We start from the raw sequence: 25391 nt of genomic DNA, 5'->3' as shown, positions 1-25391 counted from the left end.
AGGGCGGAGCTCCAACAAGCCGTTTAGGACAGAGAGTGAATACCGGTGAATACACATACTTTACAGAGATGCTGTGAGAGAAACAAATGTCAGTTTGGAAAATTGCACAATATAAATCTATTTTAGTAGACCTCAACAATGGAATTATGATCAGTAGAAATGGCCATGANTCTGGAGCAGGAGCTCCAACAAGCCGTTTAGGACAGAGAGTGAATACACATACTTTACAGAGATGCTGTGAGAGAAACAAATGTCAGTTTGGAAAATTGCACAATATAAATCTATTTTAGTAGACCTCAACAATGGAATTATGATCAGTAGAAATGGCCATGACATGGGACCTTTAAAGGGGGACCCTAGTCATTTGTTTGCAGACCTTGAAAAGAAATACAGCAAATGTGAAAAGTGCTATAATCCTGTTAAAACTTGATAAATAGCCTCAAGCGATTTAATTTGAGACAAATAAACCTAGTGGTGTGGAGTTTGAAAGTAAAGAGCTTTTCGACTTGCACAACACACAGTAATCAGCAGTTGGAGTTGCATTGTGGGTAATATTGAAGCCAGGAAATGACAAGGAGAATGTGTAAATTAAAATCAAAAGATATCTCTTAATCTAAAATCTTGAACTGTCTTTTCAGGTGCCTTGCCAAACATAACTCGTAATGCCATCGTTAACTGCTCCGAGCTGGTGACGTATGACATCATCAAAGAGATCATCCTGAAGAACAAGCTGATGACAGGTCAGTCCTGACACTTAACATGAATCCTCAGCATTTCCGACACTTTATATCACTTACTGTGGTCCCTAAAGAACACTTTGTTTCCAACAGACAACATGCCGTGTCACTTTGTAGCCGGCTTCGCAGCAGGTTTCTGTACCACCATTGTAGCGTCTCCCGTGGATGTGGTGAAAACACGCTTCATGAATTCAACGCCTGGGAAGTACAGCGGGGCGATGAACTGTGCTTTAACCATGCTGATGAAAGAGGGACCCACAGCTTTCTATAAGGGGTATGTAACAGTGTGCATGTCAGATTCAGTAGTACAAATGTTTGACAGAGCAAAAAGTCAATGTAAACCGCCATTTTTGTTTTTATTCCTCTGATTCCTTTTTAGATTTGTGCCCTCGTTTCTTCGTCTGGGTTCCTGGAACATTGTGATGTTTGTGAGCTTCGAGCAGATTAAGAGAGGTGTCATGAAGTTCCAACAGTCCATGTAGCCTTCACTCTGACCCGTCTGACAGCTGGTTGGCATTGGACTAGTGTTGTGTGGCAAAGCCAGGAGCGTTTCTATCAAGCAGCTCCTGCTAAACAGAGAAAATATGTTTTCTGCTACTGGTCAGACCTGCTTTCTCTCAGGAATTAAACGGCAAAAGTGTCTTATTAAAAAATAACTGCAGGGAAGATCCTTTTAGATTTTTACTGACTTGTTATTCAAATAGATATTTTCTAGCAATGTTACTAAACATGGCGAATAAGGCCTATTTCCTAAGTCCGGTGTGGTGTTGATGCGGGGTCATCGTTACAGCTTTCTATTCAGAACTTTTTTAAAGTGTCTCGTTGGGTTTTGTAAATTATATTATATTTTTCATGTGAAGAGATTTTAATTTTTTTTTTTAGGAATTAGGGTTTCAAGCTGTTTTTTTTTTTTAAATAGATGTATTTTTGCAATTAATCAATTAAGCTTTTAAAAGAAGAAAAACGTTATTCTCCTGCAGGGAAATGTATTTGGGATCTACGCTCTAACACACTTGTCAAAAACGTCACAACGGATTTCAAATTGTAAAATAGATATTACATTCATGCATACATTGAAACTTTCAAATGTCAAAATATTGTAAAAGATATTTGTCACAATCTCATTATTTGTCTTGTTTTGTCAGACCTATACTCCAAAACAGAAAGACATTTAGTCTGATTCTTATGAAAGACAAGAAAAGGACGCAAAACATCAGAATTGAGAAGCTGGACCTGGGGAACATTTGATAATTTATTTTATGTCAATTGATTGGTTGATATTCAACTTATCGTTTCAGCTCTAATAAAAATGAGACAGTTGTTTGGTGTATTCCGCCAATGTCACTTCTAGGTTTTGGAACGAAAGGACCACTCCAAAAAAGACCTCAAATATCTATATACTTATATATAGTTTATATAATAACAAGAGAGTATGATATTGGAAAGGTATAATGTTGAATCAGTGGAAGAATCCTCAAGTTAAATACAGTATGAATGGGAAAAACATTTTGATTGTGCATTTACCTACAGACATTTATTACATGACAACCCCCTCTAAGTATCACTCCATACCTGCTCTACTACCGGATGCTGTTATGGATACTCTTCTGTATAATCTACTATACAAGTGAGCATTCTGGGGGACAATGCAGAGATAACCCACCTCCTAACCTAGAGATACGAGTCAAAGCTGACACTTTAAAGACAAGACTCAGGCTCTTTATATCAGCTGTGTTTACATTCAGTATATGCTTTAAATGTATGGTGCCATGTGTTACTTGTGTACACTAATTCAATGTAATATACATTTTGTGTATGCTTCAACGAGGGCAGCTTTTGCATTTGAATAATTATCAAATGAAATCCTCACACTGTTTGTTTTTTCCGTGCAGAAATAACCAGGTTTTCTATGGAGCGATGCAGAGACACACAGGTGAAAGAGCCCAATAGAACAAAACAATCAGCTGACAGACAAGAAAATTGCCCAATTTGAGTCTTGCTGGACAAAAGAGGCTGCTGACAAAGATGTAACTAAAGTCTGTGGAGTAACAAAAGCCTCTGAACACGCTCCACCTTGCTAATCACCTCCTGTAGTGCCAGCAAGGTTTCTCCATGGTTGAATTGGTATGGCAAGCTCAGCTGGCCCATGGCTAACCCTCACAGCACTAAAGCACGTTGATAGGGATCAAACATACTAAGATATGCAACAAAGGATGAGTTCTATAATATGACCTTTGGCCTTTATGAAAAGACTGCAGGTTAATGTTAGGATGAATAAAGTGTTGCTAACGCTCCTTTGCTGACCTTGGCAGGAGTCTCTGCACACAGATCATCAGAGATATCGAGTGTCAGGTGAGCAGTTCAAGTTCAGTGAACAACAGTGAGCAAAATTTTTCCTACTCGAGGAAACACAAATATGCTCTAACCTTTGTTATGTTGAACACATTTTCTTTTTGTGAAATCAGCTGTTAAAAAAAGCGGTTGTCATCCTGCTGAACCGGTTTGGTTGATTTAAGATGATGATTATGATCTCTTCACTACCTCCTACAGATAAAGGTGCCACAGTGTTACAGTAATACAACGGATTTAAGCTGCTTTTATTGTATTCAAATATCGTTTCATTTAGTGTCTCTGTGGGGGGATGGAATAATTCATGATCTTCAAAGCAACCTAGAAATGATAAATATGTGATCAAATGTAATCACAGAATATGCACAAAACATTTTTGCAACTTCTAACTACTTACAATTTCAAGTTACTCGGTAAACTAATTGCATCCTTTTGATTTCTGTTGTAATGACAGTCTTAAGTGTGAGTTTAAGATGTAAAAATACCTTAAACATGCCAGACTTCTCTGTCCATCAGCGTTTATTTATATCTTCACATGAAAAACTTTCAATCACCTAAATATAATACTTAAAGACAGCCATAGATTAATTGATCTTAAGTAAAATTAGTATAGTTTAGTAACAGTGTATAATACTCCCTTACAAATACAATTTGTGCATATACATTTGAATAAACAAATGTATACAATTATTATTAAGCTGCTAAAGGATAAGCTCTTTGTATACTACCAGGTAGCTTGTCAATGTTATTGAGAGATCAATATAATGTATCATTACCTTTAAGGGTACATTCATATATATTATAAATATAACCATATTGTGTATCATTAATCTGACTAATAATCTTTAAAGTAACCAAAGTCACAAAATAAATGTGAGGCAGAAGAAATTTGGAAAAGTCAAGTAAAGCCCCTTTAAAATCCTACTTAAGTAAAGCACTTTACTGAATTCACTTAGTTACTCCACCGTTTAGTGAAGACACAACCTATTTGGGGAAATATGGAATATCTTTTTAAATCCAAGGCTTGATGCAAAGTCAACTTTACCCACTATCTTGAATGAAGTGAAAACCTGTATCCGAGTCAGGATTAGACTTCATTGTGGTGCCTGTTGATGCCTCCTCTTCTGAACCTTCAGAGGCGGAAGACGGACAGGTCTTGTGGGCCATCTGGGGCCTCGTCCGTGCACTCGAGGACGTAGAGACACATTGTAATCATGACAAAGCGGTAAATGTTGTAGACGGTGAGCCGTGTTCACATGGAGGCCAAAGGGGAGCAGGAATGGAGGGTGGCAGCAGGCTGGTAAGACCACAGCTGTGGTGAGACTGCAGAGGCAGGTGTTGGGAGTGTCAGGGAGCATCTCACCGAGCCATTGTGTTGATTCCAATTCAATAACTTCCTGCAGCTTCTTCACCAGAACCATCCTGATGTGTTGGGCTTTTCGTGAGCCCAGAAAGGAATTCAGGAAATCTGCCAGCAACGTATTCCCCTCTTCAAACCTCTGACACAGCATCTGTTAAGAGAATTATCTCATTATTTCCAAACAAACAATGGGTATCATGTTACCCAGCTAAGACATCTCCTTTGCTTCTACAAAATAAATATTGGCCTCTAAAGACTAAAAAAAACTAGGGTGACACACAAACACAGCAGCAGTTCAAACGTTTAGTGTTTGTACAGAGTAGGAGTTATGAACTCTTATTTTCTCAAAATACTTGTCTTTTTGTAAAGTGTATTTGCAGAAGAGACCTATAATGGTATTATTTATGTGTATTGACACACATTATTGACATGTTAATAGAATATTTGTCGTATGTGTACACTAGGAAAGAAAATATACCAGAGACTGAGGTCAATGCTTACCTCACACTCCTCCTCTGCATGGTTTACTTTTTTTAGGAGACTCCACTGAGCACAATGCAAACTGGATTTTTCTGCTGCAAATGTAGGAAATGAAAACAAATTAGGCACACACTTTAAAAAACTAAACTAAAAACAACACAAATACAGAGTCTCACCAAGTTGTTCTTGTTTGGCCTGGATGGTGGTTTGAATGTTTTCCAGTTCTTTGTACTTCATTGCAAGTAGCAACTTAGCATCTCTAAATTTAGGTTTTTGAGAAAGAGCGACTTTGGCTGTTTTCTGATTGGAAAGCAGCATCTTCTCTGCAGCACTCTGCAGCCCCTGAACCTGGGATGACCAAAGATAGTTCAAAAAACACTAAATGGAAAGTTTTATTTTACGTTTCGTGAATGTCCCACCTTATCGCTGCCCCTGATTATGTGTCTTATTCTGTCTTCATCCTCCAGCAGCTCGCGCAGCTCTCGGGTCCTCAGAGCGGCAAAGTGAGACATGATGCACGCGGGATGCTTGCTCTCTGCTTCTTCAGCTCTTTGCTCCCTGTTTGTTCCACTTGCATCCTGCCGGGGCGCTATGGGAGCTGCTAATGCTGCGTTTAAGGGCTATCGGGAAACTAGACGGTTAGAACCATAGACAAACAGATGACATGTTTTAGGTTTCCCGTAATAGTTTCAGAAATTACGTCGTGGGAAAAAAACAAAAAACATACGGTGGTATAGTCTGAAGTTTTGTTGACATCCTCAATCACACTTACTTTCTGCTTTTGCTCAATTATAAGCAAACAATGTCATTACCGCAGAGTCATTGTCCGTAGTGATGCTGTAACAACTAATTAGACTTGATTTGTATTATTTCTCCGTTACAGAGTTAGGTTTGGACTTTTCTTCTGGGCTTCATATCCGGATTCCACACTACAAATGGTAAGTATTTCTAGGTATATTTTAGCCCCAATTCAAGGTTATAAAGAAAGAAAGACATTCCGTTTTCAGTTTAGGATTGTAGGCCTATTTGTGTTCATGGTTTGTCTCGCCTTACAGTCTACGGTTGTAGCTGGGCCCTAGACAATCGGGCTCGGGAAAAAAAGCTCAAATAATAGTTATAAGTGACACTTAGATCAATTTGCACTAACTTTCTGTAACCTGCAGGTTAATAATATTAACAATATTATTAGGAATATTAATAGTATAAACAATATTGGTCATGTTAATACTTTATTGTATAATGATGTTAATTACATATTATTTATTTTAATTATATAATTAAGTACAAATATATAATATTAACAATAATAAGACAGCATGCTATTTTGCTAAATGTTTTGCAAAAAATGTTTGTAATATATTGTAATATGTTTTTTAGTATATCGTCCCCTTAAATATTAATATTGTGAAAAAGTCAAACTTTGTCTCTCTTATATTCATGGTATATCAGAATAATATGTTAAATACAGTTTTGTCATTTAAATGAAAAGCAAAATGTGTGTGTGTGTGTGTGTGTGTGTGTGTGTGTGTGTGTGTGTGTGTGTGTGTGTGTGTGTGTGTGTGTGTGTGTGTGTGTGTGTGTGTGTGTGTGCGCGCGTGCGTGCATTAGAATAACTGTGGCTCAGCTATATGTAGACTCAGTTAATCCTTAAAGACGTCGATGCTGCTCTTCAGTGAAAGTCCTGCTCTGAGACACAGAGGAGTCTCCTGAGAGAAATATGCAGATTAACCTGAACAGACATCAACACAGGACACCTCCACTGTGTGAGTAAAACAAATAATTCACAATATATTTATGATACAGTAATGTTTTTGAGTCATTATTAGTATTATTAGATTAGATTCAGGTGAGTTTAAGGCTGTCATTGACTAGAGTAGCTCTTGTATTTTCATATTTAATTAAATGTTTTGTAGCTTAACAGGTTGCAAAGGCATATATGTCTTCAAAGAATATGTGTTTGGATGTTACAACAGTTTTTTTTTATTGTGCGAGTATCATACATGTTACTTCCCTGTTAAAGCTTCCTTGTTACATAAGAAGCTTTTCAGTACTCCATGCTGTAATTTAGGCCACCGTTAGCTGTGCTGTGTGAGTGGACTCTTATCTCCTTCTACACTGGTGTCACAGTGTGATATTTCTTATTTTCTGTCTTTATATTATGAATGTTACCTTAATTCTTATCTGAGGTTTTCATCTTTTATACACAATTCATGACAAGAATACAACCAAGCTTTAAAGCTTCGAGCTGCCCTTTGGAGCTAAGAGGCTCAAACACTGAAGGAATACACTGAATAACACATTTTATTATGATGAATATTAATCATGGTAATACAATATAGCCAAACCTACATTATACAGAAAATATTGTTATTTGGCAAAGCTACAAAAACACAGGCTTTATAATACATCCATTATATAGGTTTCTACCACGTGTTGTTGGTATACTGTAAGACAAGAGCATACATGTAGTTTGCTGACAATTTCTGAGGTTAGTTTGGTATTTCTCCTTTTTGACAAAAGATTTAAGCCCCTAAATACACGTGTCTCCACTTATGTTGCCTGATTACATCTGTTAACAGTAATGTGTGTGTGCATTTGAGTCCTAATTACAGTCATTAAAAGCACCTGTTTCGTTGTAAAGAAATTGATGTAATTCATTTAGCAGTACTTTGGCAGTTCCAAAATCTGTGACACATTATGAGATTGTTGTGTGCTTTAAATGGGAGAGATGTTGATAACTTATATACTTGTATTATGGGTTTCTTTTTGGACTAGTTTACATGCTTTAATGTTCAAAATGCCTGTCTCTTTAAGACTCCAAAAGGCCCAATCTGCTGTGATTGACTTGCTTGGGAAAGGTGGTGCACCTTGGCAAAGGTTGTTTGAAGCTGTTGGTAGATAGATCAAATGGAAAGTGGTATAGTGAGCCTTAATGTGACATAGTTAGGTAGTCAAATCTGAACAGTTTTTTTAATCATATCTGAGCCTAGGCAGCCAACACAAAATGTACTGTGTTATTTATGTTGTTTGATGGTAGATAACCAATGAATGTTCTTAAGCACTCAAAAAGGGATCAACATTGATGCAGCAGAACGGGAAATATCTTCTTTTTATACAAAGGGTTTTTCTTCCTTGCCAAAACCTGGCGCCTCATGTGCCTCCATTTTTGTTTCCACCCCTTTCAGTGCAGAGATGCTCTCTTTGGTGATTTCACCACGCCGGCTCTGGGTGGTTCATCTGTGAGGAAACGAGGGCCATAGCCACCATGAATGCTGAAATTGAGGGCAGGGCAGAGCACGACTCGGAGCACAATGGTGAGTTGGCTGACATGGTGGCAGACATGAACATGGCCGGCCAGCGCATAACCCTGCCCAATGGCTGCAGGCCTGGGCCCCCGAGGACCACCAGGGTCTCAGAAAGGAAGATGTCCCTGCAGGAGAGAGGGAGCCGCATGCCCAAACAGCCCACCATCGAGACCAAACGTGTGTCCATCACAGATGCTGAAGTGAGGAGACTTGAACTACAGAAATTAACTACAAAGTTAGATTTTTTAAGAGAATTTAAAATGTTGGATCATTTATTGATCGTTTAATTTTTTTATTTCCTGTAGGATTGTGTCCAGCTGAATCAGTATAAGTTGAAGAAAGAGATTGGGAAGGTGATTATCATATTAATCCAATGAGCAAACAAAAGTGATGACAATTATTTACAAAGCTGTTTTCCTTTGTTTATTTTCACACCATATAGGGTTCATATGGAGTGGTCAAATTGGCTTATGATGAAGATTCTGAGAAGTACTATGTAAGTTGAAGCTTATGAATTGAGCACTCATGGTCCCTGTGTTTACGTCCGTTTTACAATAACGTCACTTGCTTTGTGTTCTTTATTCAGGCAATGAAAGTTGTTTCAAAGAAGAGGCTGATGAAGCAGTGCGGATTTTTCCGTGAGTGTCTAAAAATAACAATGAAATGCGTTTAGTTTGTTCCTGATGAGTGGGTGTTGATGGTTTTTGTGTGTAATTTTAGGCCGAATACCTTCTAAAGGACCAAAGCCTGCGTTTCCTCTGGAGAAAGTCTACAAGGAGATCGCCATCCTGAAAAAACTGGACCATCATAATGTTGTTAAGCTAGTGGAGGTGACGCTATACTGGGAATGACTTGATGTCACCAGACTATGTTAACTAATAAGGATTAAAGACATATTGGTGTATCAAGATGTAGCGCATTTAAAACACATAAAGTACTACAATGAATTATGCCTTTAGTAGAAATGACTAACTAGACTTCATATATCTGTGTAAACCAGTGCAGAGAGACTTCAGAATTGTCTGTGTCTTGCAGGTGCTTGATGATCCTGATGAAGATGGACTTCACATGGGTAGGGCACATTCATCTGTTTTACAGTAGCTGGCTTTAGTACAGGTGTCAACATAAAGTGGGGGACTCATTCAATTCTGATCATTTGTATTCAAGCCTTCGATTTGATGACAAAAGGGTATGTTTGTGCATTTCTTTTTCTGTCACAGTCGACAATTTAAGTTGAACAATTATGATGTATAATATACATTGACTTCTTCCTTCTCCACCTCTCATGTTGGTCAGCCAGGTGATGGAGGTGCCCACAGACCACCCTTTCACAGAGGAGCAGGCTCACTTTTATTTCAGAGACATCGTCCTGGGAATTGAGTACTGTAAGTTAACAGGATTTCATTATTAAGTAAACAGAGAGTTAAAAGATCAAGGGTACTTGTAATCTTTGCTTTAAGAAACATTGTGTTGTATTTAAAAACGATGACACTTTCTAGGCCTACCTGTATTCTCTATGTCTTGGGATTCAAGACTAATTGTTCAAAGAAAGATAATTTCATTATGGCTGGCATAATGATATATGACTACACTTACATTAAGTAAGATTCCCCACAGTTTTCTTTACCTGTCCTAAAATGATGGCAGAGCTGATATTTCTCCTCAGCAGATAATCAACACGTTCACTTATTTGCCTGCTTTACATACTGTCTATCACAGTGCACTACAACAAGATCATCCACCGGGACATCAAACCCTCCAACCTGCTGCTGGGGGACGACGGTTGCGTCAAGATCGCAGACTTTGGTGTGAGCAACGAGTTCGAGGGGACGGACGCCAACCTGTCATGCACAGCGGGGACGCCGGCCTTCATGGCCCCTGAGATGGTGACTGAACACGAGCTGAGCTACAGGGGGAAGGTGAGACAAAATGTCTTCTGTTGGCCAACTGGAAAGACGCAATGGCAATTACTGAATCACATTATGTTTTTGAGGTTACTCATTATATCAGACTTAGTTTCATTGTGAGAAAATATAAAGAAATTACGTCCAAACGCCTACGGAGAGCTTTCCAGTAATGACACAGCCCTGATAAATACTGTGTCTGTTTAACAGGCATTAGACGTGTGGGCGATGGGAGTCACACTCTACTGTTTTGTCTTTGGAAAGGTAAGAAAAATCAAAGCATGTAAAATAAAGAGCACGTTGATGATTTCATTACACGTTTTAAGAATTTCCTTTTGTGTGTCCCGTTCCAGTGCCCTTTTTATGATGTAAACATCATCTCTCTGCACAACAAGATCAAGCACAAACCTGTGGCGTTTCCAGATACGTAAGACATCTTTCAACACATTAAGATAGCACCATGGCTATATGGCTTGCTATCTAATATTATTCATGAGCCAAAATATTATATCAGAATATGTTCAAAACTTATAGTGTAAGTATTTTGTCAGTTCTGGCAACAACTGCCTCTTCTTTTGATTCAAAACTGTCATCATATATTATATTGTACTGATAAGCAGCATTTGATATTCTCTTTCCTCCGTTCACCGATTTTCTGTCTCTGCTCGATGTCTAGACTTAAGATAATAGAAACTGTAATATATTATGTGTTTTTAATGTCACACCTATTGAAGTTAGCATCGGAGCAGTTATTTTTCTTTATTATTCCTAATACCTTCTCGACTGATGATATTTTGGCTTGTCAAAGCACAGGTGGAATTAATACAATTTAAAATAGCTCTATTTCAGAAATGAAACACCGGTATTTGACAAGAAAGATGTCCGCTGTCCATTCATATTCACTTCATTCATATTCACTTCATTCATATTCACTTCATTCCACTTTGTACATCTTGGTTATTGTTAGGAGGTAAAGTGTGTCCAGTTTGGGAATGTTATGACCTTTGTACAGTTCCTGGCCTCCCCTTCTTGATCAGGAAGCTCCCAATTAACTCTTCCTATCCAATCAGTGGCACCTGATCCATGTACAGAAGGCCCTCCTTCAGCCGCTCAAACAGCGTAATCTCTCTACGCCACATTGTTATTTTACTTTCATTTAAAATAAAAATGTGGTTTATCCAGCCTATTTTCTCCCTTCTTATTGTTTCCCCTTTAGCTGGGGTTGTAACAGGAACCTTCTAAAATAGTTTTATTTGCAAAAGCATCAAATCATGTTGACCTTTTTTTATGTTGTACAGGCCATCGATAAGTGATGCTTTAAAAGGGCTCATTGATAGGATGCTGGATAAAAATCCTGAATCAAGAATCACCATTCCTGAAATTAAGGTGACTGGAAAAGAACATCTGAATAATATTGTTTAATAATATAAGACCAAACATTTTCTAACAATTTCACATTTTCATAACGATGCTATTAAAGCTGGATGCGTGGGTGACGGAGAACGGCTCTGATCCTCTCCCTCTGGAGGAGGAGCACTGCACGGCGGTGGAGGTCACTGAGGAGGAGGTGCAGCAAAGCATCACAATCATCCCCAAACTCTCCACAGTGGTGAGTCGCACAGGGATCCTTCTCTGGTCAATATTCAACACTTTAATGAACAAACATGGCTGCTAGTTTGAGTATTTTAATTAGAAAACTTGCAGTTGCAATATTTACATTTATTTGAGCTTGTTGCTTGAATGCCTTTCCTCAAAAATATCTTCTGTGGTTTGAAAAAACATAAAGGAAAAGGCATTTAAATGATACAAAGCCTGAACCACATTAAGGGACAAATTGCCTTTTAAGTTGTAGAATTGAAATATTTATATGAAACAATAGTTGAAAGGTAGAAATTAAACAATTTGGGATGGTATTTAAGTAGAACCCTTTGAAAAGTAACCCCATGATGGTTAGCTAGAAAGTGAAATTAGGATTTCATGTTAAAATCATACAGATTTGACCTTAAAATATCTGTATGTATTTTGGTGTGGAGACTTTACTGGCATATGAACATGTGTTTTCTTTCCATTGACTCTCTCTCTGATGTCCAATGCAGATTCTGATTAAGACTATGCTGAGGAAGCGCTCTTTCAGTAATCCCTTTGAGTGTCTGGGCGTTCGGACACAGAGGTCCATGTCTCTCCCTGGAGGTCTTCTTACGTAAGTGGCCTACTCTGCAAATCCTTCCTGCTCCCCTTCTTCCAAACTGCGATTAGGTCTCTTACAAAACAAAGCAGCCGGCAGATGCTTGGACGAAATCAGAACCATCAGTAACCTTCTTTGTGTGTGAGGTATTTGTCTCACATATTATATTAATATTATATTCACCATTATATCTAGGATATTCGTCCTTGAACACTGACTACCGTGTTCACTGTATTTGTGCTGGTCCTGAAGTGAGCAACACATTGAGGGAGATAAAAGCATTTATTTCCCATTAACGAGGCAGTCTGTGGGGGGGCCGCTGGCACAGTTAATTACACCTCCACGTGAAGAGATGTGCAGCTGAATCCTCCTCCACACTAACCCAGGCCCCAGCAGCACTGCTGCACTGCAGTCTCCCACGTATAATATGTGGAAATCATGTAATATATATTTTTTGAATTTCTTAGACAACAGCAAGAATCTTGAAACTATATTTGAAAAGCTGAACAAATTCGTAGTTTTGCTTGAAGATGGAGATTAACGTGTTTTATTTTTGATCTTCTTGGACGTATTGTATTACACTTTTCTGCATTTCGTCACACTTTGGGTCCCCCTCTGTTTAACAATTGATTTAGTTATCATCTGTACAAATATTTTTGTTATAAAAGCTACTGATGGATGCAACATTATTTTAGTAACTTTCATACTGAGGGTTTAATGAACAGAAAGATACAAGTCACAATACAATGATACAACGATACAATGAGCTTTAAAGTAGGTGGCCTTGGAGTGAAGCTAGCGATCTTGATGCTAAGCTAACAGCCTGTAGCTTCATACTTCACACTTTCTAGAGACACGAGTGATATCAATCTTCTTATCTAACTCTTGGCTAAAAAGATTATTTATTTATTCTTCAACATTTCTGATTTCAAGCAGCATAGATTAACAGAACACTAACAAATAACTGTCGGCCTCTTGCATTACATCTCCTTCTTGCAGTGGCTCTTGGAGTTTACCGAAGGCCTCGCCTCAGCTTCCTCCAACCTTGAGGTAACATTTGAAAAAGGTTTAGCCCCATACCCACCTCAGCCTATCAGTTGTTTGTTCAACCTTTAAGAGGATTAAAAGGCAAACAAAGCTCTTAACAACAAGCAGTATTATATAGTATATACAGGGCTGTTGTCAGTGGCTTTGTGTTGGCTTTGCTGTCTATATTGTTTCATCTTGGTGTGGATAATCATGATGAGCTGAGTTGTGAAGAATATGTACTCCATGACTTTTGTAGTCAAGTGTAACCCCCCCCCCCCCACACTAGTATACAGTATCATCTGCAATCTCACTTAGCGCCTTCAAAAACATGACAGTGTTTTTTTTGCCCCACAGGAAAGTCGGCAGGGAGGCGAGCAGAGAAGGCGAGTTAGAGGACTTGCATGAAGATGATACATTAAAAGAGGGTGAAGATGAAAAAGAAACGTTAACACAGATTAAAAAAGAAGAGAGCTTCAATGGTTAATGCATAATACTGATGACATACTCTATGTTATAATATGGAAAGTGAAATACATAAAAAACTTTAAAAAATCTGATTTGATTGTATTTTTACATTTTCTACAGTTGTTGAGAATATTATTTGTCTGAATCAAGATAAATAAAGTTTTCATTATAAACAATGACTGAACAATTACAGATGTTTTTTTTTAAATGCACCATGACAGCATTGAATGAGAGACACTAGAGGGCAACCTTGTGACAACTCACATTATTATGCCTTTGTGGTGTTACTGCTGCCTCTTTGTTAGTTCTCTGTGTCAAGGAGGATATTAAAGGTCCCATGTCACAGCCATTTCTTCTGATCATAATTCCATTGAATAGATACATAGATTTATATTGTGCAATTTTCCAAACTCACATTGGTTTCTCATACAGCATCTCTGTATAGTATGCGTATTCACTCTCTGTCCTAAACGGCTTGTTGGCGGGACGTTGCGCGGCTCGCTGCTGTGAGGAGGGGACAGTGTGAGCTAGCTTACTGGTGTCGTTTCCTGGTTGCTGCGTGGGGTCTGCGAGACAGCGAGACATCACAAAACTCAGCCTGAACTCAGCCTGAGCACCATGGACGCGGGAAGGGGGGGTGCACCCCCCTCTGCGAGGCTCCACTAGCACCCACATCCCCAAACGTGGCGCACCTACAGTGTAAGCGCGTCAAAGTTTCGCCGCTGAGAGAGTGTGTGTGTGTGTGTGAGGAGCTCCATGGATTGGTCCATTTGGACCAATGGGTCCATTTGGGTATGGTCACGTCACTGTACCCAGGAAAAATAGAAATCTCTCGCATTCTGGGGCAGCATAGACAGGTCTTTTCTGTGTTAGAATTGTACTCGCTACAGGGTGTACTTTGAGGGTTTGTGACTTTGCAGACCGTTTACATGCATAAAACGCTACATAACACACAAGGGGATGGGTAATAACCAGAAAAGCATGTCATGGGACCTTTAACATGTTGGCCATAATAACCATTTACATTTCTTAAATAAATCTTGATTTTTGCATGAATAGAGATGAATACTCAACATGTATTCTAGTCAGTGATTTAAAGATGCTCTGCAGCGCCACAAAGGAACACTTTTATACCAGAAAACGGTAGCAAGGTTTGATTTTTACAGTCTTAACTCACTCAAATGCACGTCAGACTCCAGACCAGTAGAGGGCGGCATTGTTTTAAAGATATTGACTACAAACTATGAGTTTTTTTATTCCCCCATAAAACAAAAAACCACCCTGACACTGGGGTACTTCCAACTTCAGCTACACTGCTCAAATGTTGATCTTACAACACAAAAAAGCATAACAAATATAGTTTTTTGTATAGTTTAAGCTTTAAAATAATTTTCCTAGATTCATAACTGATTAACCAATATAAATAAATATATTGATATGATGACCAATATAAATGGAACTTGAAAATACTTCAACATAAAGATTTTCAAATGTGGATAAATTAGAGGTATGATGATGCAAAATATAAAAGTGCCACGGACAGTCCACATCACATCGTCCATGATGTGGCCTTATGATGAAGGTTTGAGGAGGCAGGTTTTAATATGCTGGAGAAAAGAGTGGGTTTCTCTGGAGGTGTGCAGCTGTAGGTGGAGCATCTCTGACAGGACAATGTGGAAAAGAGACAATGGCAAAAAGCACTGAGCAGAGATTAGAGGAGTATATTATGTGTGACTATAGATACAGATAATGACACTGAAGAACATTTAAGGAGCTCCACATTTTGAGGGAAATATTCCTTTACTCTATTTTCAAAGCGCTATTACGGATTTGATGGAATTGGGTGAGCATTGTGTAACAATTTATTATATTGATGAGGTTTTTAAAAAGTTAGGCATATATATAATTCAGGATTGAAAGTAAATTATTTTTATTTTGTTATCTTTATTTGACCAGCATAGGTCAAAAATAGGCAGCAGCACAGTTACAGACAACTTAAAACATTCACAATCATAACCCAAACACAGTCATAACAAGAGAAGACACACACACACACACACACACACACACACACACACACACACACACACACACACACACACACACACACACACACACACACACACACACGGCCTGCTTCAAAGTAATTTAGAGTCACTTTGAGTCAGTTTAAGCACACCAGCTCTCTGAGTTTAATTATTATTATGATCAACTGAATACGTGTCGTATGGAAGCTGCAGTAGCACAAACATCCCACATCCTCATATGGCCTATAGTCTCCAATGCAATACAGTCAAAGTAAAAGGAAATTACATATATTAGCCTATATTAAAGGTAGGGTAGGTAAGAATGGAGGAACCAGCTCGAGTGCGCTATTTGAAACTACGCAGCCGAAAAAAATCTGCCCCTTCCTTCAGACTTCCTCACAGAGCCCCTCCTCCAACACACACGAACGCGCACATGACCAATGAGAGCACGAGATGGAAGGCTGACAGGCAGGTAGTGAATAATTGGTTGTGCTTTTTAAAGCGCGACGGCTTCCACAGACGAATTTTTTTTTAATGTATTTATCGCAGGCCCGGTTCCAGAACAAAATGACTCATTAATCTGAGATTAGAGAGGGTGCAATGGTAAAGTGCTATTTTTATAATTGGGGAGTGGACCTAACACCCTCTAGGGGGGTCTTCACCTCCTCTAGGAGGGTCCTAGATTTTTTTTTAGATATTGAAGTTAAAAGCATCAATCTGGTGCACTTTGAGAGCAACATTAAGAGATCTATGGATCTATATGCTCTTTGCTTGATTCATGCCTTCCCAGTCCCTTATCACGTAGTCTACAAGAGCAAGGCGCCAGTTGTTGTAGCCAGTTGTGGTGAAGGCATCTCACTTACTTGAACCGAATTGTCTACATGCATAGCAGAAGATGGCATCTTTTTGACATGAATATTCCAGCCAATCTCTGTTTTGAAACCATGAGCTGCAAAGGCGAGTTGGGTACTTTTTAAAATATAGCCTACCTGGGCAGGCTCTGTTTTGCCAAGGTCCTCTGGCACTTGCGGGCCGCTGAGGGGTGGCAGTGTTTGGGGCAACGAAGACGGCTACGGCTGCTCCGCCTCCGTGGGCGAGGCGGGCAAAGCCTGCGAGTCGGGCGGGAGGACGTTAGTGTCCACGACAGTGGCCGCGGGTAACGTAATGTCCCAATGATCTGAACTGTTATTACCTGCAGTAAGATGCAGTGTTACTGCTGGCGATTAGGGCTGGTTGTTTTAACCATTTTCTGATGTCCATCACTGACTGCTGTGTAAGCACCTTGCAGATGACGAACGCGCAGCGGCACAGGTCACGCACACCTGACATAATAACGTTACTTACCGTTTAAATTGACCAAATAAATGCAGCAGACAATGTTATTTAACCACAATTACAATTTATTTTATTTCAACTAAATTTTTATTCTTCTTATTATTATTACTACTATTATTATTATTATTATTATTATTATAATGTAATATTTTTCACTTTTCATATATTTTTTGTTCACTTTTCATTTTTCAAATGACGGTGCATAACGACTCAACTGAGGGTGCAATGCACCCTTATGCACCCCCGTATAACCGGGCCTGATTTATCGTCAAAGCATTATATATTTATTCATTGCTATCGGGATGTTANTTATCCAAAGCGACGTACAATAAGTGCGTTCGACCAACAAGATACAAACTTGAAGAAAGCAGAATCATATAAGTACATCAGGTTTCATAGAGCTAAAACATTTCAAGTGCTACTCAACTGGCTTTAGATAAGCCAGTCCTTTATTAGTATATAAGTGCTTTGTTAGCAATTATTTGTTAGTAATTCTATCGCTCGAAGTGGAATCGAAAGAGATAAGTTTTCAGTCTGCGCCGGAGCTCATTCCACGATTTTGGAGCCAGGATAGCAAACCGACGTGTTTTTTGCTGATGGGAACCTTGAATTAGCATCTGACTTCATGAATCAGGCTCTTTAGCCAGTATTGGTAATACTTGTATGGCTGGACTGAGAGAGAAGCCAGGTTTTGGTCTTTTTTTTTTTTTTTTGTTGCTTTACAGTATGTGAGTTTTAGACAGTTAAGGAAGTCGATATCTAATGAGATTACAGTTATTTCCTAACAAGAGCTTATCAGCATATTTTTCTAAATGTATTCTTAATTATTCTTGTATTAGATCTCTTCACGCAGAAATAATTGCATTGTGTGAGAATATTTTACTCAAAAGGCTATAAAACCACCAATACATTCAGCTTGCATTTATATATTTAGTCAAATTTTTAATTGTATTTATTTGGTGTTTTCAATTGACTTTTGTGATCTGGTCAGATATTAAGCTATTGGACTGCAACATTCAGGACTGATGTCGACATGATTGAACCACTAGATTCCTTAATGGAGGCGGTTAGTGAAATGAGAAAGTTAATGAACCGTAAGATTTGTTGTACAGATCTTTAAGTTACCTTACCGACATGCATGTCTTTTACATGGATGTATACCCATACCTATAGCAAGGGGTGGTGAATGAGAATACATGTCAAAACCAACAAAACACAGATCCAGAAATATTCAACTTGACCCATGAAAAGGATGGGGAGTAGGGGATATGTAATAAAGAAAAGGTAATTATTAGATTATTGTCTAAGTAGCATGCTGTGAGTGCTGTAGTACTGTAGTCACAGTGATGCACAGAGTCACAGTGATGCACAGAGTCACAGTGATATACAGAGTCACAAGAGGTTTCTCAATACTCTAATTTCCCCTCCTCGACTCCTATCCTCGACTCCTATCCTCGAGAGTTAGTCCCACCCACAGGAGATGCAAGCGGAGGACCGAGGAGGGGAACTGAGGAGAGAGGAGGGGAAGCAGCAGGCGGTTAGAGAAATGAGAACTCCTCTCCTCTGAGCGGTCATTTTAAAGAGACGTCCATTAATGATGACAGGAGGCACAGCAGCCCACTGTCTGATGGACAGATGTGTTCATGACCACTTATATATTTACTTTTAATTAATTCACAGTGCGGTATAATGAGACAATAACAGGCTACAGANTGAGGGGGATGGGCACAGGTGAAAACAATCAGGGCAGGGCCAAGCAATCTCTCTCATTCCAGATCCCACATTTCCTGCCTTTGTGTGTTTCCCGCCCTTGAGATTGCTTGGCCCTGCCCTGATTGTTTTCACCTGTGCCCATCCCCCTCACCTATATATAGCCCTGGTGTTTCTTTGTTCCTTTGTCAGTTCGTTATGTTTCATGTCGTGAGAACCTGGGCCTTTTTGACTCCTGATACCTACCTTGAGATTTAGACCTTTTGCCAAGTGAGTTTTTGTGTTGTTGTACAACTTAGCTTTGGCTATTTAACTGCTTTCTATTTTTTGAAAGTAAGATTTAGTTTTTTGTTATTAAAGAACATTCTATTTTTGGACAACTGTCTTCGAGTCCTGCTTTTGGGTCCTGCGTCCTGTGTCTCGGTTCATAACAGAAATGCACCAATTCTGTCAAGAGGATTGGTCAAATGTTCAACCAGAAGCTTGCCAGAAGCTTGTGGATGGCTACCAAAAGCACCTAATTGAGGTGAAAATGGCCAAGGGACATGTTAACAATTTTTTTCGCTGCTGTATGTACATTTTTGACCCAGCAGATTTGATCACATTTTCAGAAAACCCATTATAAATTCATAAAAGAACCAAACTTCATGATTTTTGTTTTGTGACAAAGTAGTAAGTGCTCCAAGTTGTAGAAATGATTGAAAAGTCAAGACTGTCTCAGCGCCCCTGCCCCCTACGACGTAAGCGTGCAATATTTGGTTCTTGATTCCTGGACGGGCAGTCGAGTGCGGAACACCGGTTTTCAAGAGCTGGCCTAGCTGCGGTGGAAACAGGAAGAACAGGTGCTTAATCGGGCACTAGCTTCAAACTGGACCTGCAACTACTTTGGTGGGAAAGGGGCAAAATAAAGGCACTCTCTGGCCCAAACAATACCTTTAAAATATATAAACTATAATGAAGAATCCCCAGGTAGGTGCTATGTGGCGATACAGTGGAACAGTAACTGGGTAAAGCTTAATATTCAGCAGGGAGAAAGGAAGAGCAGGGGATGATACAGAGCAGCAAACCCTAATGTAATGGGAGAGAACTCTCTACCAAGATTTTAAGCAGAACGGGCCAATGTTGTTCATTTTTTGGGTCAACCCCTATAACCACTTATCCCCATAATTCCCAGAGCACTGTAAAACATTTCTGCCAGGGACCAAAGAGCATATAATAATAATAATAATACATTATATTTCTATAGCGCTTTTCTTGAACCCAAAGATGCTTTACATTATGAGGGAGGGTATAAGGACAGGCAAAAACAAAAAACAAAACAAAAACCCACGCAAGTTTACTTGTACATATATCTACATGTGTGAATAGAGCTTTTCACACGTCAACACTGTAATGAATCCCTTGAGCTGTCAGCTGTCAACAGACCCTCAGTGCAGCTGAATCATTTATAATGAGACTGAGCAGCAAGAGGAGGGGCCAGGGATCACAGCCCCAGTTACATTTGACTTCAAGAGTCTATTTCACAACACGATTTAGAATGTGAGAAAGAGAGAGAGACGAAAGCAAAATGCTTTTGTTTGACGTCTCGCACGTTGTAATTTCACACCTGGAACTTTCCAAAAAAGTCCTGAGTGTTTTGTCTGCCTCACTTGTCAAATGTGTTGATTTGATGATTTTTTTTCTTCTTCGACTAGGAAGATATAAAAACAGAGAGGAATGACGGCCAGCAACCACGGCCAACATTTCAACTCCAGCACATCTCTCCTTGCTGGGGGCGCCTGCTCAAGAGATGACTTCATCTGAGCTGACACCAGGAGAATAGGCTGGATTGAGTGTGAACACTTGTCAAGATCAGAGAGGGAAAGAGAATTAGACTGGAAAAGAAATGTGCAAAAATGTGAGGGCTTACTTGATGGTAGCATCATCAGGGCAGTGTTTTTTCCTCGCTACTCTTTGCCTCATTCTGCCACGTTAGGTAACAGTGCAACATTACTGATCAGTTATTATATATTTTCAACTTATTTCAATCACATCGGTGAGTACAATGTGATCATGGCAAATAGAAACGAAAGCCAAAACTACAAAAAATAAGACCAAAGTTGTTTGTAAGCTGAATTACCCTTTCAATTGAATTGACCAACCGGAGGGAAGGCAGTCAGAGGTAGTAGACTGTTTTTAGCACGCTGTCAGTAGATCTGACCTGTTTGACAGTCCCTTCTTCCCCACACGATATCACTGCATCCTGAAAGCATTACTGAACTTCAGGAAGAATATACAAATGCAAAATGAGCTTGCTAACTGCTTGATCCAGCTCAATGTGTCCTTGACACTCTGAGTCCTTGAGCTAAGGACGTTGGCATGTCGCTGACAGGAATGAGCATCAATGGCTGTTCTTATTTAAAAGGAGGAGAGACAAACGGAGGAAGTTTGCACTAGAGTCTGGTGTATAATCCGCATAATTGGACAGTGCAATGTAAAGATGGTTAGGGGTTGAAAAAGGATTAGTCACTCTTACCTATGTCTGAAATCTTTGTTTCTTTAATAGAGTGCACGCAAAGGAGGAAAGAAGGAACAAGAGTTAGTAGAAAGGTCTCTGACAGGTATTATCACAAACATCACAAGAAGAAAGTCTATTCGAAAACAAAAAAACAACACCAAGAATTTGCAACACAGAGGTCGATATGAATATATATTTGAATTAGTTTTGTAATAGGCATGTTTTAAAATTCAGAGCACTAAACTATGCTATATCTTTTAGCTTTTAGCACTAAAGAGAAAGCACTCAGATGTTCATTAGTGGCAAAGAGTTAAATCAGGCCATGCATCTATTCCTCTCTTCCTTTATGTTGTCAAGTACTGTTCAAAGGCGTCCAACATTACAGATGTTCAGCAGTCAGTTCAGAAAGGAAAGATCACAGAGAAGGCGAGGCAGGAGATGAAGTCAGATGCTCGGTTATACTTACAAACTCTCAAGTCCATCAATTCATTTTCACAAATGATTTAGGTCATGTTTTTTGAACAACATTCACATATTTGGAATGACCCTGAGAAATCTAGATAAAATGATTTTGTCAAAGCTTTACTTTAAATGGATCCTGAGTTGAGACCTATATCTCCGGGTCACTCGAGAATGTATTCCCTGGTTACGGCTTAGATCCCTGATCTGGCAAGAGCAGGCAGCCACCCCCCCCCCCTTACCTCAGCTCCATGACACTGGTAACATTCCCAGAGGGGAAGATCCTCCTGATGTAGTTGAAGTCTCCCACAAAGATGCTGCCATCGGCTCCGCAGGCCAGAGCCAGGGGGGCCAGCAGCTTGTTGCCCTCCGCCTGCCCGTTACAGCTGGGGCAGGAGATGCTGCGGCGGCGGCCGTTTCCTGGAAAGGATCATTTTTACTCACAGGGACATTCAGTTTCTGCTCATTAAAAATACAATTACCAGTTGGGAGCAAATTACATATTAATCTGAAGTTAGCTAGAACTTTTTGAAAGCCATTACATCCAACATGTGATGCTCAACACTGGCACGTAGAAAAACCCAGGGCACTGACAATATGTCTGCATTTATATAGCACTTTTTAGACTGAGCAACCAACTAAACATAAACCCGTGTTCACCCGTTTACAGAGACATTCACACACTGAATCTGCCAATACCATTTTGATGAATGTATTTCATCATTCACATTGTTTTATAGTCGATAGAAAGCAACTAGTACATGATGCTGGTTTTGTCCCGCTCCCATGAGATCCATGTGGCTCTCACACCAACACAATATTTCGAACCTTCATGCAATCACCACTGATCACAAACGTGCAGTAATAATATTTTGAATCTTTATTCACCCATGATGCTGCTGATGACAGGGGGCTGCTGGGAAATGAAGATGTTCTCACCGTTGCCCTTGTACAGTATACCTGGTGGAGAGAACAGAGAGAGATGAGAGATAACAGCAGGAGGGCCGCAGAGAGAGGAGCAGTCTGAGCTGAGATTGAGTGAGTCAGAGGGGACACTTTATTGACACAGCTTTTAATCCATAAATAACATACACTGAAATATGGCACATGTACTGTCTTTTGATTGGATTACTAATGTATTCAGAACCACCTTCATACACACAAGGATAGTTTGTTACCAGGTGCATGTGAATCAGTGGTGAGGAGATCGACTGAGAATAAGAGAGGGATGCTCTCGTTTTTCAAAGTGAGACATCAAAGAGGATCTCCTGTGGTGAGCTACATTATTAAAACTGCTGCCATCTTGGAAACCCACATAACACTGCATTCATCCCTCCATCCATCCATCCCTCCCTCCATCCATCACTCCCTCCATCCATCACTCCCTCCCTCCCTCCATCCATCACTCCCTCCATCCCTCCCTCCATCCATCCCTCCCTCTATCCCTCCATCCATCCCTCCCTCTATCCCTCCATCCATCCATCACTCCCTCCATCCCTCCATCCATCCATAACTCCCTCCCTCCATCCATCCCTCCATCACTCCCTCCATCCCTCCCTCCATCCATCACTCCATCCATCCCTCCCTCCATCCATCCCTCCCTCCATCCATCCCTCCATCCATCCCTCCATCCATTCATCCATCCCTCCATCCCTCCCTACACCCATCCATCCATCCCTCCATCCATCCATTCATCCCTCCATCCATCCATCCCTCCCTACATCCATCCCTCCATCCATCCCTCCATCCATCCATCCCTCCCTCCATCCATCCATCCCTCCCTCAATCCATACATCCCTCCATCCATCCCTCCCTCCATCAATCCATCCATCCATCCCTCCCTCCCTCCCTCCCTCCATCCATCCCTACACCCCTCCATTTATCCATCCCTCCATCCATCCCTCCCTCCCTCCATCCACCTAATCTTTGAACACTGATACACTGAAACGTTGACTTTAATTCTATAATGTCAACAAATTCCACATAACTGTATTAGTTCATTTTAAAAGCAATACTATGGAGTTGAACCGAATATGTTTTATTTAAACTTGGTATTAGCTTTTTTCAGTGTATGGATGCATAACAAACGAGGGAAACACCAGTTGGACATATTGCTATTTGCCCTGAAATGCCATATGAGTGGGTTCCCTTCCTGTCAGCACATCACCAACTCTCTCTCCCTCTCCTCCTCCTCTCTCTCTTTCATCTCTCCCCACATTAGTTGGTGTTGATTGATCAACAGAGGCCAAGCCAGCAGGGTTCCTCGCACGCTGTGCTGCGGTCCACTCACAGGCCCACAACCAAGTATTTGACAGACTGGAAAAATGTGTGCTAGTGTGTGTGTGTGTGTGTGTGTGTGTGTGTGTGTGTGTGTGTGTGTGTGTGTGTGTGTGTGTGTGTGTGTGGTGGTCATGAAGTCAGAGATAGAGAGAGTGAGAATGTGAGCAAAGCTCTGTGTAAAGAGAGAGAACCATTGAATTTCCCTTCTGTGTTAAAAGAAAAGTAAGGCTTTTTCACATGGCTTCGAGTGTGTGTGTGTGTGTGTGTGTGTGTGTCTGTCTGTCTGTAAATGTATACATTTGATCTTGGCCTTAAAACATTCACATCCTTACACATCCACTTGGGCTCTGGCATACTGATCTGAGCACTACCAAGGACAAACTGATTGTCTCATACCTTTGGTGAGAGTTTGACTTGAATAATATTCTGTACCTGCCTCGATTGCATCATAGGAAAATGATGTTGTGTGGACGCTTCTGAGTACAACTGATTGGAAAACTAGAATTGGATTAAAATCCCTCGAGTTTAGACCACTACAGGAAACAGGGTATTGATAATGCTTACATACGTGTATTTGTTTGTCTTTCCTTTCAAATCTGCTATAATTATAATTGTCCAATGAGAGAAAAATCATTTTGAATAGATTAACATTTATGGACACGCAGTTTGTGAGACAAGTTCACAAGTAGATGTTGGTCTGTGCTGTCTGGTATGGTTAAATACAAAAACAAATAAAACACAGACATCCAAAAAACAACCTGTTATTATCCTCTCACACTGTGATTAGCTAGTGAAGGCTGGACATTAATAAGAAGAACAATGTCTGCAGACCTGTCAGTTATTAATGAAGGAAATGCATAGAGAATTAGGACTATTGAGATGAATCCATATAGAAGAGATTTATTTGATCTTATTAGATTTGTTCAGAGTCGATCCATTGCTGATGGATTGTTATTCCTTCATATTTTGGAATATATTGTATTCCCTTTAGGTGTAATTATTTATATCTCAACTACAAACACTTTGGTACATAACAATGGAGAGAAACACAATAATGTAAAGTTGTTCAAAGCTCAGTCATTTTTATTTCATGTCCTTTCTCATGTTCTGTGGAGCAGAGCACTAAAGCCCCGCACTGTGAGCTGCTTAATGTCTGAATAACAGCAGCTTACACACACGGCAAAACATCCGCACGCACGCACGCACGCACGCACGCACGCACGCACGCACGCACGCACGCACGCACGCACGCACACACACACACACACA

General features: G+C 39.9%; 3 protein-coding genes across 6 annotated transcripts in view; 2 read left to right on the top strand and 1 right to left on the bottom strand.

Moving 5' to 3' along the window:
• The window catches only part of LOC104967585 (mitochondrial uncoupling protein 2-like), a 2485-nt gene extending 624 nt beyond the window's left edge, over positions 1 to 1861 (top strand). Inside the window, exons 2-4 of the mRNA XM_010797081.1 lie at positions 639 to 740; positions 831 to 1011; positions 1117 to 1861. Coding sequence (XP_010795383.1) covers positions 639 to 740; positions 831 to 1011; positions 1117 to 1219 — 386 coding nt within the window. The 3' untranslated portion in view covers positions 1220 to 1861. The remainder of the gene's footprint in view (positions 1 to 638; positions 741 to 830; positions 1012 to 1116) is intronic.
• Positions 1862 to 3311: 1450 nt separating this feature from the next.
• Positions 3312 to 5453, bottom strand: LOC104967586 (VPS37D subunit of ESCRT-I). Of its 2 annotated transcripts, none has more exons than XM_010797082.1 (4): positions 5346 to 5453; positions 5103 to 5274; positions 4948 to 5021; positions 3312 to 4597 (listed from the first exon to the last, which is right to left on the bottom strand). In XM_010797082.1, exons 1-4 carry the CDS (start codon positions 5436 to 5438, stop codon positions 4181 to 4183), a joined length of 756 nt encoding a protein of 251 aa, XP_010795384.1. In that variant the 5' UTR covers positions 5439 to 5453; the 3' UTR covers positions 3312 to 4180. The 2 variants fall into 2 exon arrangements, with proteins under 2 accessions (XP_010795384.1, XP_010795385.1); XM_010797083.1 differs by having other exon boundaries at positions 4167 to 4597; positions 4948 to 5018.
• A 122-nt stretch (positions 5454 to 5575) lies between these two features.
• camkk1b (calcium/calmodulin-dependent protein kinase kinase 1, alpha b) lies at positions 5576 to 13932 on the top strand. 3 transcript variants are annotated; one of them, XM_010797085.1, is made up of 19 exons: positions 5576 to 5657; positions 5810 to 5864; positions 6535 to 6689; positions 8112 to 8431; positions 8537 to 8584; positions 8674 to 8727; positions 8818 to 8869; positions 8952 to 9061; positions 9267 to 9303; positions 9399 to 9420; positions 9528 to 9616; positions 9951 to 10150; positions 10346 to 10399; positions 10489 to 10562; positions 11434 to 11521; positions 11616 to 11744; positions 12232 to 12335; positions 13320 to 13370; positions 13704 to 13932. In XM_010797085.1, exons 4-19 carry the CDS (start codon positions 8192 to 8194, stop codon positions 13831 to 13833), a joined length of 1482 nt encoding a protein of 493 aa, XP_010795387.1. In that variant the 5' UTR covers positions 5576 to 5657; positions 5810 to 5864; positions 6535 to 6689; positions 8112 to 8191; the 3' UTR covers positions 13834 to 13932. The 3 variants fall into 3 exon arrangements, 2 of the variants coding, with proteins under 2 accessions (XP_010795387.1, XP_010795388.1); XR_800745.1 differs by lacking the exon at positions 5576 to 5657 and having other exon boundaries at positions 5806 to 5864; positions 12232 to 12466; positions 13704 to 13741; XM_010797086.1 differs by lacking the exons at positions 5576 to 5657; positions 5810 to 5864; positions 6535 to 6689 and having other exon boundaries at positions 8151 to 8240; positions 8311 to 8431.
• Positions 13933 to 25391: the final 11459 nt, after the last annotated feature.

The sequence above is a fragment of the Notothenia coriiceps genome, unplaced genomic scaffold (assembly GCF_000735185.1).
Source record: "Notothenia coriiceps isolate Sejong01 unplaced genomic scaffold, NC01 NC01_scaffold00037479, whole genome shotgun sequence".
In the NCBI taxonomy this organism is placed as follows: domain Eukaryota; kingdom Metazoa; phylum Chordata; class Actinopteri; order Perciformes; family Nototheniidae; genus Notothenia; species Notothenia coriiceps.
This window is presented reverse-complemented; position numbering and strand designations above follow the sequence as displayed.

Excerpts from the sequence above, each read along its gene's own strand:
- LOC104967586 (XM_010797082.1), bottom strand. The coding sequence starts at position 5,438 with ATGTCTCACTTTGCCGCTCTGAGGACCCGAGAGCTGCGCGAGCTGCTG. Across the intron at positions 5,275-5,345 it reads TAATCAGGGGCAGCGATAAG|GTTCAGGGGCTGCAGAGTGC; the intron begins GTGGGACATTCA and ends TGGTCATCCCAG. Across the intron at positions 5,022-5,102 it reads GGCCAAACAAGAACAACTTG|CAGAAAAATCCAGTTTGCAT; the intron begins GTGAGACTCTGT and ends CTACATTTGCAG.
- camkk1b (XM_010797085.1), top strand. The coding sequence starts at position 8,192 with ATGAATGCTGAAATTGAGGGCAGGGCAGAGCACGACTCGGAGCACAAT. Across the intron at positions 10,151-10,345 it reads AGCTGAGCTACAGGGGGAAG|GCATTAGACGTGTGGGCGAT; the intron begins GTGAGACAAAAT and ends TCTGTTTAACAG. Across the intron at positions 11,522-11,615 it reads TCACCATTCCTGAAATTAAG|CTGGATGCGTGGGTGACGGA; the intron begins GTGACTGGAAAA and ends ATGCTATTAAAG.